A 14,921-nucleotide genomic window follows, 5' to 3' on the forward strand; every position below is an offset into this window, starting at 1 on the left:
AGATGTCTTTACAGTGGTGGTGATAGGAACCAGGGGTCGCCATGACTACAACACAAATATAGACATTTTATTTACAATCCAAAACCACCAGTGAACCTACACGAGTCTTCTGAGTTTTATATGGAATGTTGATGATGGGAAAATAGTGGAAAATCTGAAAAAAATATGTTTTCTTTGGGAACTGTTTTGCCGCACAATACCTTGCACCTATCTCTCCACCATGAATGGTGCTGTACACCGATCAGGCATAACATTATGACCACCTCCTTGTTTCTACACTCATTGTCCATTTTATCAGCTCCACTTACTATATAGGAGCACTTTGTAGTTCTACAGTTACAGACTGTAGTCCATCTGTTTCTCTGTGTACTTTGTTAGCCCCCTTTTACCCTGTTCTTCAGTGGTCAGGACCCCCATGGACCCTCACAGAGCAGGTACTATTTGGGTGGTGGGTCATTCTCAGCACTGCAGTAACACTGACGTGGTGGTGGTGTGTTAGTATGTGTTGCGCTGGTGCGAGTGGATCAGACACAGCAGTGCTGCTGGAGTTTTTAAACAGTGTCCACTCACTGTCCACTCTATTAGACACTCCTACCTTGTCAGTCCACCTTGTAGATGTAAAGTCAGAGACGATAGCTCATCTGCTGCTGCACAGTTTGTGTCAGTCATCCTCTAGTCCTTCATCAGTGGTCACAGGACGCTGCCCACAGGACGCTGTTGGCTGGATGTTTTTGGTTGGTGGACTATTCTCAGTCCAGCAGTGACACTGAGGTGTTTAAAAACTCCAGCAGCACTGCTGTGTCTGATCCACTCAGACCAGCGCAACACACACTAACACACCACCACCATGTCAGTGTTACTGCAGTGCTGAGAATGATCCACCACCCAAATAGTACCTGCTCTGTGAGGGTCCATGGGGGTCCTGACCACTGAAGAACAGGGTAAAGGGGGCTAACAAAGTATGCAGAGAAACAGATGGACTACAGTCTGTAACTGTAGAACTACAAAGTGCACCTATACAGTAAGTGGAGCTGATAAAATGGACAATGAGTGTAGAAACAAGGAGGTGGTCAGAATGTTATTAAGGCCAACACTTTCCCCACACTATTGTTAAACAGTGTCTCAGACATCAGGCTATGCATTCATAACCATGTCATGTCAGAAGTTTCTGTGAAGGAGCTTTTATAGCTAGTAAACACCTCAGATGTCTGGTTCCCATCACCAGCACAACCATTCTGACTCAGCAAGTTTCTCTAGAACAGAGCATGAATGACTTTGTTTACCATTTCGTTGCACAGAATTTTTTACCAATCACTTTAAAGCTTTCATCTCTGAGAGAGAGGAGAAAATCAAGCTGCTTCAGATCTGAAAACATCCACAGGTGTTTCTGTCCATCCTTCCACTGTGAGATGACTCAGCGCTGTGGGTCTGAAAGGATGTGTAGCTGATCAAGAAGAACCTCACTGAGAAAAGGAGACGGACACATCAAACAAAGAAGCTGAACAATGGACTGACCACCCCAGAGTCCAGACCTCAACACCACTGAATGGGTTTGATTACTTCAGAAAATGATCAACCAGCTTCTAAGACTGAACTTTGGAGGTGTGTCTGCAGATTCTTTGAGGAACTGAAAATGAGTCTCCTGAAAAGAATGGAAGCTGGAATAAAGGTGTAGAGAGATTCACAGAACACTGAAAACGGTGGTAGTATATTTAGTTGTTGAGGCTTCTGGGTAATTTTCTGTACACTATAAGTTTTATATACATTCCTTATGCTGCGAAATGAATAACCTGTGCTTGATGGTGGTTTAGATTGGAACTGAAGTAAGTACAGGGGGTCTCTGACTCTCGGACTGTGTTGCATATAAACTTTCCTAACTCTGCTTCTCGTCTAGCTACACACACAAACTCACACCCACCGGTAAGCAGTGCAGATTAAAGATTAAAGTCCTGCTCGGCTACAGAAACATTATTTATATCCTAAGCGACTCGGCTGGCTCTGAAATTGGTTTCTAAAAGTGGCGGTTTAAGCTGCGGCGCTGTTTGGAGCTGTGAGGAAGTTGTGTGAGTTGTAAGAAGTTAGAACGATGGAGGGGGCGGAGCGAGGGATAACTGGGGGGGTTAGGATCGTCACGGAGGGTCTGCAGCCTGAGAGAGAAAGAGAGGTAGAAAGAATAAGATATAAAAAAGAAATAGAGGGGAAAGTAGAAAAGGAGAAAGAGTGATAGATAGATGCTCTTAGGGACGTTCTCCTTTTGGGTCTTGGTTCCTCTTGGTGGTTCTTCCTTATGCTTTTAGGAAGGTTCTCCTTCTGTGTCTTGGTTCCTCTTGGTGGTTCTTCCACATGCTTTTAGGAAGGTTCTCCTTCTGTGTCTTGGTTCCTCTTGGTGGTTCTTCCTCATGCTCTTACAGAGGATCTTCTTTTGAGTCTTGGTTCCTCTTGGTGGTTCTTCCTCATGCTTTTAGGAAGGTTCTCCTTCTGTGTCTTGGTTCCTCTTGGTGGTTCTTCCTTATGCTTTTAGGAAGGTTCTCCTTCTGTGTCTTGGTTCCTCTTGGTGGTTCTTCCGCATGCTTTTAGGAAGGTTCTCCTTCTGTGTCTTGGTTTCTCTTGGTGGTTCTTCCTCATGCTTTTAGGAAGGTTCTCCTTCTGTGTCTTGGTTTCTCTTGGTGGTTCTTCCTCATGCTTTTAGGAAGGTTCTCCTTCTGTGTCTTGGTTCCTCTTGGTGGTTCTTCCTCATGCTCTTACAGAGGATCTTCTTTTGAGTCTTGGTTCCTCTTGGTGGTTCTTCCTCATGCTTTTAGGAAGGTTCTCCTTCTGTGTCTTGGTTCCTCTTGGTGGTTCTTCCTTATGCTTTTAGGAAGGTTCTCCTTCTGTGTCTTGGTTCCTCTTGGTGGTTCTTCCGCATGCTTTTAGGAAGGTTCTCCTTCTGTGTCTTGGTTCCTCTTGGTGATTCTTCCTCAGGCTCTTTGATAGGTTCTCCTTTTGAGTCTTGGTTCCTCTCAGTGGGTCTTCCTCATGATCTTTGGTAGGTTGCCCTCTTGAGTCTTGGTTCCTCTCAGCAGGTCTTCCTCATGCTCTTAGGAAGGTTCTCCTTCTGTGTCTTGGTTCCTCTTGGTGGTTCTTCCTTATGCTTTTGGGAAGGTTCTCCTTCTGTGTCTTGGTTCCTCTTGGTGGTTCTTCCTTATGCTTTTAGGAAGGTTCTCCTTCTGTGTCTTGGTTCCTCTTGGTGATTCTTCCTCATGCTTTTAGGAAGGTTCTCCTCCTGTGTCTCGGTTCCTCTTGGTGATTCTTCCTCAGGCTCTTTGATAGGTATTCCTTTTGAGTATTGGTTCCTCTCAGTGGTTCTTCCTCATGATCTTTGGTAGGTTCCCCTTTTGAGTCTTGGTTCCTCTCAGCAGGTCTTCCTCATGCTCCTAGGGAGGTTCTTCTTTTGACTCTCAGTTCCCCTCAGTGGTTCTTCCTCATGCTTTTGGGAAGGTTCTCCTTCTGTGTCTTGGCTCCTCTTGGTAGTTCTTCCTCATGATCTTAGGTAGGTTCTCCTTTTTAGTCTTGGTTCTGCTCAGTGGTTCTTCCTCATGCTCTTAGGGAGGTTCCCCTTTTGAGTCTTAGTTCCTCTCAGTGGTTCTTCCTCATGATCTTAGGTAGGTTCTCCTTTTTAGTCTTGGTTCTGCTCAGTGGTTCTTCCTCATGCTCTTAGAGTGTTTCTCCCTTTGAGTCTTAGTTCCTCTCAATGGTTCTTCCTCATGCTCTTAGGGAGGTTCTCCTGCCCCAGTCTCTCTCGGTTTGTGCGTTCTAGACGTGGTTTTCTGTAAAGCTGCTGCTTCATGTTTCTTAAATTGAACTGAAATGCTGTCATTGTTGTTTCGCTGCCTTGTTAGTGTTGAATGTTGTTGAATTTATGAATTTAAATATAGTTTAGAGTTTGAAGTCAGACTGTTGTTGTACTTAATCTCTTTGCAGTAGTCTAGCAGAGGGGTTCCTCTAGCGGAGGGGTTCCTCTAGCGGAGGGGTTCCCCTAGCAGAGGGGCTCCCAACCTTTGTAACGATGCAAACCAAACTGCCCCCCCCCCAGCCCTGCTCTGCAGTCGGGGACTGTTTTGTCTCCGGTTGGTGAAGTGATTGGACGGCTTCATAGCCTCTCATTCGCTGGCTTCTCCTCACATTACACACACAATTAGCATCACCAGCAGTTCTATGTACAGATTTAAGTAGCTCTCACCATGTTTTCAATCAAATGATGACTTTTTTCTTTTTAGTAGTATTTTTGTTCTTGAAAAGTTTGCTATTGTCAGTCCATTCAACATAACAGACACTTGTGACTCATATTTAAATCGCCATAAAATGCACTTATGACGATTTTAATGGCTGTAAATACAAAATTCTTTTAAAATAATATTAATTTAATTTAAAAATTCAGCAGTTCAGCAGTTAGACGTCTGACCCCTCTTACTCACTGTCATATTGCTATGGCCTGGAATCAACTGACACATGGTGTCTTTGACAGAGCACTACACAGTCCTGACATGCACTCTTAAAAAGATGGTTCTTCAAGGGTTCTGTAGTAAAGAGAACCATAAGTCCTATATAGAACCATTAAATGCTTAAATGGTGAAATTGTTCTTTGAGAACATGTTGTACATGATGCTATATAGAACCTTTTTTTGAAATTAGCACCAAAAGGGTTCTTCTATTGTTATAGGCTTGACATCATAACAGTAGAAGAACCCTTTTTGGTGCTATATAGGACCATTTTAAAAAAGGTTCTATACAGAACTATCTATAACACATTCTCCATCAATCTGAAGAACCATTTGACCATGCCAATAACCATTTAAGCACAAAATGGTTCTATGTAGAACTGATGGCTCTAAGTAGATCCATTGCCTTTAATAAAGAACCCTGGAACATGGTGTTCATAGAAAACGAGGCATTCGAGGATGTTTTTTTTTTGCCTTTTTTCCTCCCTTTTGGGTTATTTTGTTCTCCACCCTTATTGCGACATATCCTGACAGTACACAGTCCTGACATGCACTCTTAAAAAGATGGTTCTTCAAGGGTTCTGTAGTAAAGAGAACCATGAGTCCTATATAGAACCATGAAATGCTTAAATGGTGAAATTGTTCTTCAGATTCATGGCGAATGTGTTGCATATTGTGCTATATAGAACCTTTTTTTTTTGAAAATAGCACCAAAAAGTGTTCTTCTATTGTTACAGACTTGACATCATAACAGTAGAACACATTCTCCATCGATCTGAAGAACCATTTGATCATGCAAATAACCATTTATTCATGAAATGGTTCTATATATAACTCAAAGTTCTAAGCAGAATTTGCCTTTAATAAAGAACCCTTGAAGATGGTGTTCATAGAAAACGGGGCAATCGAGGGTGTTTTTTTTTTGGTCCTTTTTTCCTTCCTTTCCTTATTTTGTTTTCCACCCGTATTGCGACGAACCCCTCCTGCGCTAGGATTGGCTAACACTTCATAAGCAAATATTTTATTTGTTAAAAATACTCTAAAGCTAATTTTCAGAGAAAGTTGGTCATGTTAGGCGGTGTTAATTTCTTCCCCACCCGTACTCGTGCAAGCCACGCCCCCCATACGCCAGGATTGGCTAGTGGTTTAGTCAACAGTTCAACAGATTTGCGAGGGTGTCGTACCAGCCAATCGTAGCGCAGTAGGCGCGAACCTGCCAGCCAATCGGTGCGCTGGAGAGGCGTGGCTTTCCAGAAAGCGGGTGGAGAGAGGGGCGGGGGGAGTCTGCTGGTTCTAAAGCTCCGTGCGTGAGAATCCCGGGACTCGGCGATGATGTCAGAGCGCTGGGGTCATTTGAAGGGTAGCCGCCTCGGAGGGGTTCACGGAAAGTTCAGCCGCATACATTAGGCGATCCAATCCTTCACTGCGCGCGACAAAAACTGGTAGGAAGCGAGCTCGCTCGCGCGGAGGCACGATAAAGCCATTCGTCATATTTGGGGGGAGCAGACGTGATTTTAGTTCTTTTAGTTTAAGAAACAGAAAAAAACAGACATATAGATTCTATACGTAGGTAAACAAAACGACCGTTTTGCGCGCGGGGGGAGTAAACAAAAGATGACAAACGATCGTTTTCCAGCTTCCAGCGCCATCGAGCGTCCCAGCTCGTGATCGGAGCGCGCGGGGAAAAACAGAAGCGAGGAGGAGAGGAAGAGACCCGCGCGGAGGAGAGCGGACTTGGATGGAGTTGGGGGCGCTTTGGAGCGGGAGGCGCTGAGAGGAGCGGAGCGGAGCGGAGAAGTTGCTGCTGTTGTTGTGGTTGTTGTTGTGGTGGTGGTCCAGGTCGGAGGGGGTGGTGGAGGGGGGAGAAAGTGGACACCAGCATGTTCGACTGCATGGACGTCCTCGCCGTGAGCCCCGGCCAGATGCTGGACTTGTACCCTCCGCCTCCGTCCTCGTGCATGCTGCAGGAGCAGGCGCTGAAGGCGTGCTTCCGCGGACTGGCGCGCGCAGACTGGCAGCACCGGCGCGGCGCGCACTGTACGGTCAAACCTTCCTCTCCCTTACTGTTTCATGTTTATTGGGTTTTTGTGGCTCGTGCTTGTCTCTCTGACGCTTTTATGACATTGTCATGATGACCAGAGGTAATGCATGCACGCCGTGGCCACTTAATGCGTGCATACATAATACTGTGAATCATACTGTTATGTGGTCTCGTGCGTGCATTTTCTCTAGTGCACTCAGACTAAACACGCATCTACGATCTACCTGATATATAAGTTAGTATTTATTATATAATCAGAGTCATCGTTCTATTATTATGAGACTAAATGGTTCATATGTGATTTAGGCTCATTTCACAGGTTTTAGTTGTAGTTTTAGTAGCTGAGCTTGTTAAATGTATGTATCTGTGTGTATATATATATATATATATATATATATATATATATATAAATACATATAGAGTTTTAGTACCTGAACTTGTAAACACTGTCAGTGTTACATACAGTAGGAGTGGACTATGTTGCCCAGCCTCATATATGTGTATATATATATATATATATATATATATATATATGAGGTATAATTAGCATGTGATTATGACCTTGTTAGGTTTCTTATAGTAGCTGTTTTGCACCCTTAGTGTTGCACATTGATACAGTACTGTAGTTTGGATTGCATGTGTGGACACCACAAGTGTAAACATGTACAGCTCCTCTACACCAACCCACAAGGTGATAAGAGCCAGCGAGCTGACCTGAGGGCTCGGGACACCCTGCAGGAACAAGCTGACGCTAACGCGGACAGATATCCTAGAAATCCCATCACTTTTCAGCAGCTCCAAAATTCAGCTTTTGGATTCTTAGTGAATCGCACAAACCCCCCCAGCGTAGAACCTGTAGCGGTCAGAAATAAACCTGGGTGGCAGCACTGAGGGGGTGGCACTCTGATCTATACGGATAGGCATATTGTATAGTTGGGAATAAAAGAACAGGAATGTCAGGTTTTATCTTGTAGCTTTGTACTTTTTTATGGAGCGTACATTGAACTGTAGAAATGTTGAAGCTGATATCAGGTCTCTATGTAAAGCTTATTCATAACAGTGTATAATATTTCAGAAAATGTTAAAATGGCACAAAATATACTTGGCTGGCTGTGAGTATGCTTTGGAGGGGGTGGCGGCGTCCAGGCAGACCTGTATAAACACTGTAGGTGTTCATTTTGCGCTGTGGGGGTTTAGCTGTATTGCACTGGAGACAGATGGAGTCTGTTTCAGAGCATGACAGGAGCGACAGACAGACAGACAGACAGGTAGATGTACTGCATTGATCCCTAAGGGTTACAATAGCAAAAACAAGCATAAAACCCCAAAACACAGTGGTGCGCAATATGGTAAACATGTTAGGGCTGCACAGTGATATCGGAGTCATATTGGCATCGTCAGATAATGCTTAAAAAATGATCATCACTGGACAAATGTTTAGATTGGACTGATGTTCTGTTGTGTGTATTTATTGTACTACGGAAGAGCAGAATGTTTAGGCGACGTTGGAAAACTGCGCTAAAATATCTGCATTCATATTCATATTACTGCATTTTACTACAGACATAACTGTTATATTTCTCGATGGTAACACAGCTAAATGTACACACTTAAAAAAGATGGTTCTTCAAGAGTTCTTTAGTAAAGAAAAAGGGTTCTATATAGCTCCAAAAAGGGTTCTTCTATTGTTACTGGCTTGACAGTGTAACAATAGAAGAACACCTTTTGGTGCTATTTAGAACCCTTTTCAAAAAGCTTCTATATAGAACCATGTACAGCACATTTGCCATCACTCTGAAGAACCCTTTAACAATGCACAGAACCCTTGAATCATGCAAAAAGTAAAAAAAGTGGTATTAAAGGGGAATTCCACCGCTTTTTCAAAATTTCTGCATGATTCAGTGGTTGAGATGTAAACACTGTCATTCAGAGTGGTTTGATGTAAAATGGTTCGTTATAGAGAAGCTTATACACTCAGATTTCTTCACAGTGGTGGTGATAAGAACCAGGGGCGGTGAATTAAAAATAGTGGGGTAAATTTGAATATATATAATATATTATATATACATATATTTTGTTATATTCATGGTTGAGAGGTACAAGCAGGGTGCTGTGAGGCCTAATTGTCCCTAATATAAATACATATATATATGTATATATATATATGTATGTGTGTGTGTATATATATATATATATATATATATATATATATATATATATATATACACACACACACCGAAGGACTGGTGACCGTCTGGTGGACGTCTGGTTCCCATCATCAGCATTATGAATAATTCTGCCCTAACAAGTTTCTCTAGAATGGAGCATTTCACACCAAACCACTCTGAATGGCTCTGTTTACATCTTAACCATTTCATTATAGAGAAATTTTGTAAAATCGGTGGTATTCCCCTTTAAACCATGAGCATAGTGAGTCTTTTATTTAAACGTTTCACATTCTGTGCTGCACAACGTCCTGTTCTCTTAAGACAACAGATAGAAATGCATCTGGTTAGTAATACTTAGTAAAGTACTGATGGTACCTACAGTATCGTGATGCTGATGTGATACAGTCATATCGTTCGCCCCTATGCACATATAATAGACTACAGGCTACTGCACATATTTACACATGCACGCAGCGCCGAGGCATCAGTGCAGTAATCCGGGGCCCTTCCCTGTGCAGTAAACACACGAGATGCTTGCACACTGCTTGGTATTCCCACTGCAGACGCTGGAGCTTACGGAGAGGACAGCTTATCTTTGTTTGCTTGAGCTTTCGCTTATGGTGAAAGCTCAGTGAGTGGAGTGTTTGTTTAGCCCCGCCGTACGGCCTGCGACATGATTCACGTTGATAGTGTAATGACCACGCCGGAGATAACGCTAAGCGCAGGCTCAGCCTCCTGTCAGTGCCCCGTGTGGGTTTGCTTGGGGGGCACAAATCAAACCAAAGTGGCTGTTATCTGTGCGCTGACAGTGTGGAGAAGGTGTCAGCCTGCGGCTGTCCGAGTTGGCGGCGTTCTTCACTTAACCTGCTCAGGCATTTCAGTCCTGATTTATGGCGCCGCTGATTGATGTTGATTAATATGCCCTTGACGCGCGATATTAAAGAGCTTCAGTTGCCAAAGTATAACAAAACTTGTATGTAGAGGTGGGAAAATTGTAATATTGTTGATATTTCAAGGAGTTTTTACTATTCTGACATCTGACCCTGGACAAGACAAAGTAGTGGCAAACTATGAGCTCAATTATTCATATTATTGTACTAATATTAATATAACTAACTGCATCAAATCCAACTAAACAGGACTAATGATGTTCTTTTTGTAGTGAAACATGCCATTTTTAAGTGCTGTTGATATTCACCATATGCTCGGAAAACCATATTGTGATGTAATTTATCACAATAATAATAAATAATTTGGAAATGTCAGCTTCCCTTTATATTATATGAACATTTGGACTAAATGGGGCAACAGAAATGATCCAGAGTGACTTGAAAATATGCATTTTTTTACATTAAATATTCAGATCTTTTATTAAGTAAATGTTTACATGCCCACATATGTACTGCCCCTCAGGGAGAAATAAAGGCAAATCAATTTAATTCAGTTCAATTCAGTTCAGTTCAATTTAATTCAGTTCAACTCAGTTCAGTTCAATTCAATTTAAATTCAGTTCAGTTCAGTTCAATTGGTTTCAGTTCAATTCAATTCAGTTCAATTTATTTCATTTCAGTTCAGTTTAGTCCTGTTTATTTGGATTCAGTGTTGCACAGTGAAACGTTGAATAAAAATCACTATGTATAGTTTTTGATAGTATTTTTAAAACTGTGGCACAATTTGGGCTTTTTTCCATTCCAACTTATCAAACGTCATAAAAATGAAATATCGTGATGCATATCGTGTTATAAACATGTCTAGTGTTGTAATATCATACTGTGTTTTGGCCATATTGGCCATCTATAATGAAAATTACAGGTGGGCTGTTTTTGCTCTTACTTTTCTGTTGCAATAGAAAGGCGTAGTCAGCCATTTAATTAATGTTTATTAATACTCTAAGTTGAAAATGATACAACATTATTTCTTGTAAAAAGCCTTTGATAAATAAGGAATAAATAGCGTGAGCTCAGGAAAGTCAGTATGTAGTTTATCACTGTCAAATGTGGAATATAGAGTTTATTGTAGCAAAAATAAAGGAAAAACATGTTGTTTTGTGAGTTACGGCTCTAAAAGTAAGCAAAGTAAATAAAGTTGAGGAATGAATATCAGGTGTGTTGAATGTCGGCCTTTTGCTGGCCTGAGGAACGAAAAGGAAAGTAAATAAAAAATATAAATATAAAAAGAAAATATATAAGCAGGCCCCCTCGTCGCCCTTATGGCCATAATTTCACAGGTTATTGTGCCTCTTGTGTCGGCTGCCTTGCTTAAGCAAGCGAGAGTAATTAAATCATATTAAACGTTAGAGCACCCCATCACTTTCACTAATTACGCCACCTAAGTGCCTTTTATTTGCATCTCAATGGATTAGAAAATGGTTGGCATTAAGAGAGCACTGGTAAATTGCGCTGATAAAAGCGTGCTTGTATTTGTCAGCGGAGCGGCGAGCTGAAACGGGACAAAGCCCAGCGCCTTTTTATTTTGCTCTCCACTTCTTTGTGTTTCCTTTTTTCTTCTTTCCTCTTTGTGCTGATGCACCGAGCGCCTCCTCCGCTCTTTTATGTTAAAATAAGAGCCGGTCTAATTTGAGGCTCTGATTTGAAGAGCTTTCTCGTCAGGGTCACCGAGACGTCTCGCTGTATTAATTTATTTATTTAGGATAATAGAAACCTTGGGGGTATTAATTAAGCGTGCGGACATCGAGCGCGGCGGAGATCCGGCACCCCTCTTCCTCAGATCTTAATTAACAATCAGACGTAGATGGAGGAGTAATATGGGCCGAGGATAAATGCGGTGGAATTCATCAGGGGGTCGAGTGCGGTTCACACACAGCGCTCTGTGTCTGAGCTCAGACCGTCCGGCACACACACTCCTCATTTACAGATCAGTGCAGAAACAATGTAAAATAAGCCAAAGCTCTGTGTTAGCTATTTTACTTAGTACAATAATAACTATGAATGATAACGTTGAGCAGTTATTGCATTATAATAATAATAATTATACAGTTGCATGCAGATATTTTGACACCCCTGCACAAATGATGTGATTTTGTTGATTTTCTAAGTGTGAATAAGTGAACACAGCCTCTACAGAGACACACTTCTGCACATTTTAATACACAATTACTGTTTATTTGCTGAGTTTAATACATTGGAGAAAAGCACACACACACTAAAACCCATCAAACGTGGCTTGTACAAACATTATGGCACATTTTATGTTTTATGCTATATTTTATCCTATATTTATATGTTAAACTCAGCAAATTGCCAGTAACTCTGTATTAAAATGTGCCGATGTGTGTCTCTGTAGAGGAGGTGTTCGCTTATTTTCACTTTAAACTTGTTCAAGGGGATCAAACGTTTGCAGACAGCTGTATATATTAGATTTAAAATGCTGTTTATCTGGTCAGTCAGCATTTTTGCTCAGAAAAATACCAATAATACAGTAAATACAAGCAACATTAACACAGTTGGGAGTGATTTTATGTATGTCAGTGTGTTTGTTTAACCATTTCCAGGCCTCTCGTCGAGAAAGCCCAGTTTAACAGAGGTTTTAACCAATACCTGCTTTGGCTGATCAATACTTCTCTAAATTAAATAAAGTGAGCTGTTGATCGATTTTAAAATCATGGCTGGGAGAAATCGGGAACCAAAGTTTGTTCTTCAAAGAAGCTGGACTACCTTTTTGAAAACACACAATTCTTCTTACTTTTTACTGCTTTATTTATGTTTATTTGTATTTATTTTATTGGAATTTAGTGTGTTTACTGGCACAGACACTCTTTCTGTCCAGAAAAATGCTTTTAAACAATTTGGTTTGAAATGGAGGTGCCCTTGCGCAGTACTCTGTGCATTAAACATACATTTTATATACACTGTTAGAAATAAAGGTTCTGTTCAGGTACGTTCTTCGTTCATCGAGGTACAAACAGTGTAAATGTTCCCTCAAAGGTTCAACAGTGGTTTTAAGGTCTGATTGTGAACCTTAAATACGTTTTTCCAGGTGAAAAGTTCGTATTTGTACCTTTTCATAACCGAATGTTTTAAAACAGAACAGTAAAATAAAAGCCTGGAGGCGAGACGGGGTGTGTGGAGTCAGTACAGCTTAGAACATATCATTCAGTGGATTATGGTTCAGTTATGTTCCCTGACTAAAGGGACTGAGATGTACCTTTGAGGGTTCCACCCCAGTGACAAGAGGGACACTGACCCAGAGACAGTTCAGTACCTTTATTTCTGAGAGCGTATAATAATAGCTATAAATAATAAATATAATCATTCTATTAATAATAATAATTGTCACCATATTATTATATAAAGTGTATTTATAAAATATATTTAAAAATGTTTTCAAAATATGTAGTCATTTTTTCAAATATACATAAAAATATATTTAAAATTTTGTTTTATTTTTATTTATTAGTGCATCTCATATAGTTTATATTTATATATTATCTATATATACAGCTGTTTATTTATTATTTTTTATGTTTATTATGTTCACGTAATGTGGTTGGTATTTTATGTGAAATTCAAATAATCTTTTCTATTTAAAACACAAATTTTTAAACATTTATCACCAGAAATATTTTAGATTAGGTTTTCTTACTTAGTTATTACTGCTGTTGCAGTTTGGTCTCGTGGGAGTGACTGATTCACATTGAGGATTCACCCTCTCTCTCTCTTTCATTCCGTATGCTGTTGAAAGCTCGCTCGCTCACCACACTCATTTTCTCGACTTGTTTTCTTGTTTCTTTTGGACCATCATTAACCTCATCAGTCCAAGAGGAACTCGTCCAGCAGCGTAACACGTATCGTTCATATCAGGCTCTGAGAGCACCGCGCCTGAAGAGGCATTTGAGGAGATTAGAGCGAGATATTTGTACCCCCTCATTCTGTTATACATGTGTGATTGGTCGTAATTAGCTTCCCCCCCCCTCTTTCTCTCTCTCTCACTCGCTCGCTCTAGGCTTAAGCGCCTTTGAGTAGGACTTGAAAGGCCATTAGCGCAGCTCGCTCGCCGAGCTAATTTTGCAGGACGACAGCCGAACATAAAAAGGCAGCGCAGGAACTTTTGAAACGACAGCAGGCTGTGTGATGCCAGGCGGACGATTGGGGTGGGGGGTGGTTGGGGTATCGGGGACCCCCCCCATGCTTTGAGACCACCAGGGCAGAGTGGCTGAGCAAGGCTTCAGATGTGCACAAAGCTGTGTTTCCTCTCAGAGTCTTTGTGTCATAACATTGCAGTGCTTTATCACTCGAGACCCGAGGAGCATTAATTAGCAACAGACTGTCTTCAGGTGTCCAGTTTCTGTGGGCAGTCTCTGTACGGCGGTCCTACGGTGGGCTCAGACTGCGTCTCCAGCATGCGGACATCTTGACACGTCCGAGCAGCTCCGAGACTGGCAGCCGGACCAAACTCTCGCACTCAAAATCAGTGATCTCTAATAGACTCGCTTTCTGACACTGTCTTCTATAAACATGGACCAAAGTCCCACAGTATCCATCACGGCAGGGTATCGAAATTCAGAGCCTTTATGGTACCGACTGAGTTACTAGCCAATATCGAAAAATTCTACCATTTAATGCTGAATATTAATACATAAGTAGTCGGTTTTAACATAAATGAGCTAATAAACATGCTTGTTCAAAATCTAGACTGCTGATTCGCTGCCTGAATTAAATTCTGTGTGCTTGTTATTAACGTCAGCACTTCTTAATTACTCAGCAATCCATTACAGTGCTCCTACAGCACTCATATCTGGTTTAAGCCACACCCACTTTCTGTTTGTAACTAAAATAAGAAGGTTCATTCAGGAATCTGCATCAAAATCAAGGTATCAGAATTGAAATCAACTCAAAAACATTTTAATGGTACGCAGCCCTGCTGTTAATTATAACGTCCTATGCAAAAGTTTGGCCAAATTACATATTGATTTTCTAAAAGAAAATAAGCTAATATCTTTTTTTAGACTAATTTTAGTGCACAATTTTTATTTATTTGAGCTGAGTTTAAAAACTCAATTTTATTTTTTAAATAAAATAATAATTTAAGTGGTTAAAAAAATAACAACACTTATAATGCTGTTTATAATGTATAAAGCATTTATAATAATTTAGAACAGCAAACATACAATTTAATACGTATAGGTGACATAAAATTAGAAACTACAAACATACGTGCATTCGTGAGATCCTGCTGGTGTGGGTCTACTCTTTTTCAGCAGCAAATTCATTTGAG

At 41.0% G+C, this 14,921-nt stretch overlaps 1 protein-coding gene across 4 annotated transcripts in view; it reads left to right on the top strand.

Moving 5' to 3' along the window:
* The window catches only part of LOC118806214 (retinoic acid receptor beta-like), a 179,043-nt gene that overhangs the window by 62,854 nt on the left and 101,268 nt on the right, over positions 1–14,921 (top strand). For 3 of the 4 annotated variants that reach the window (XM_036567676.1, XM_036567675.1, XM_036567677.1), the window contains exon 1: positions 6,359–6,515. The exons of the other annotated variant lie outside the window; for it this stretch is intronic. In XM_036567676.1, the coding sequence (XP_036423569.1) occupies positions 6,359–6,515 (157 nt within the window). Of the gene's footprint in view, positions 1–6,358; positions 6,516–14,921 lie in introns of those variants that run through there. 4 annotated transcript variants of the gene reach the window in all.

The sequence above is a fragment of the Colossoma macropomum genome, unplaced genomic scaffold (assembly GCF_904425465.1).
Source record: "Colossoma macropomum unplaced genomic scaffold, Colossoma_macropomum, whole genome shotgun sequence".
Classification (NCBI taxonomy): domain Eukaryota; kingdom Metazoa; phylum Chordata; class Actinopteri; order Characiformes; family Serrasalmidae; genus Colossoma; species Colossoma macropomum.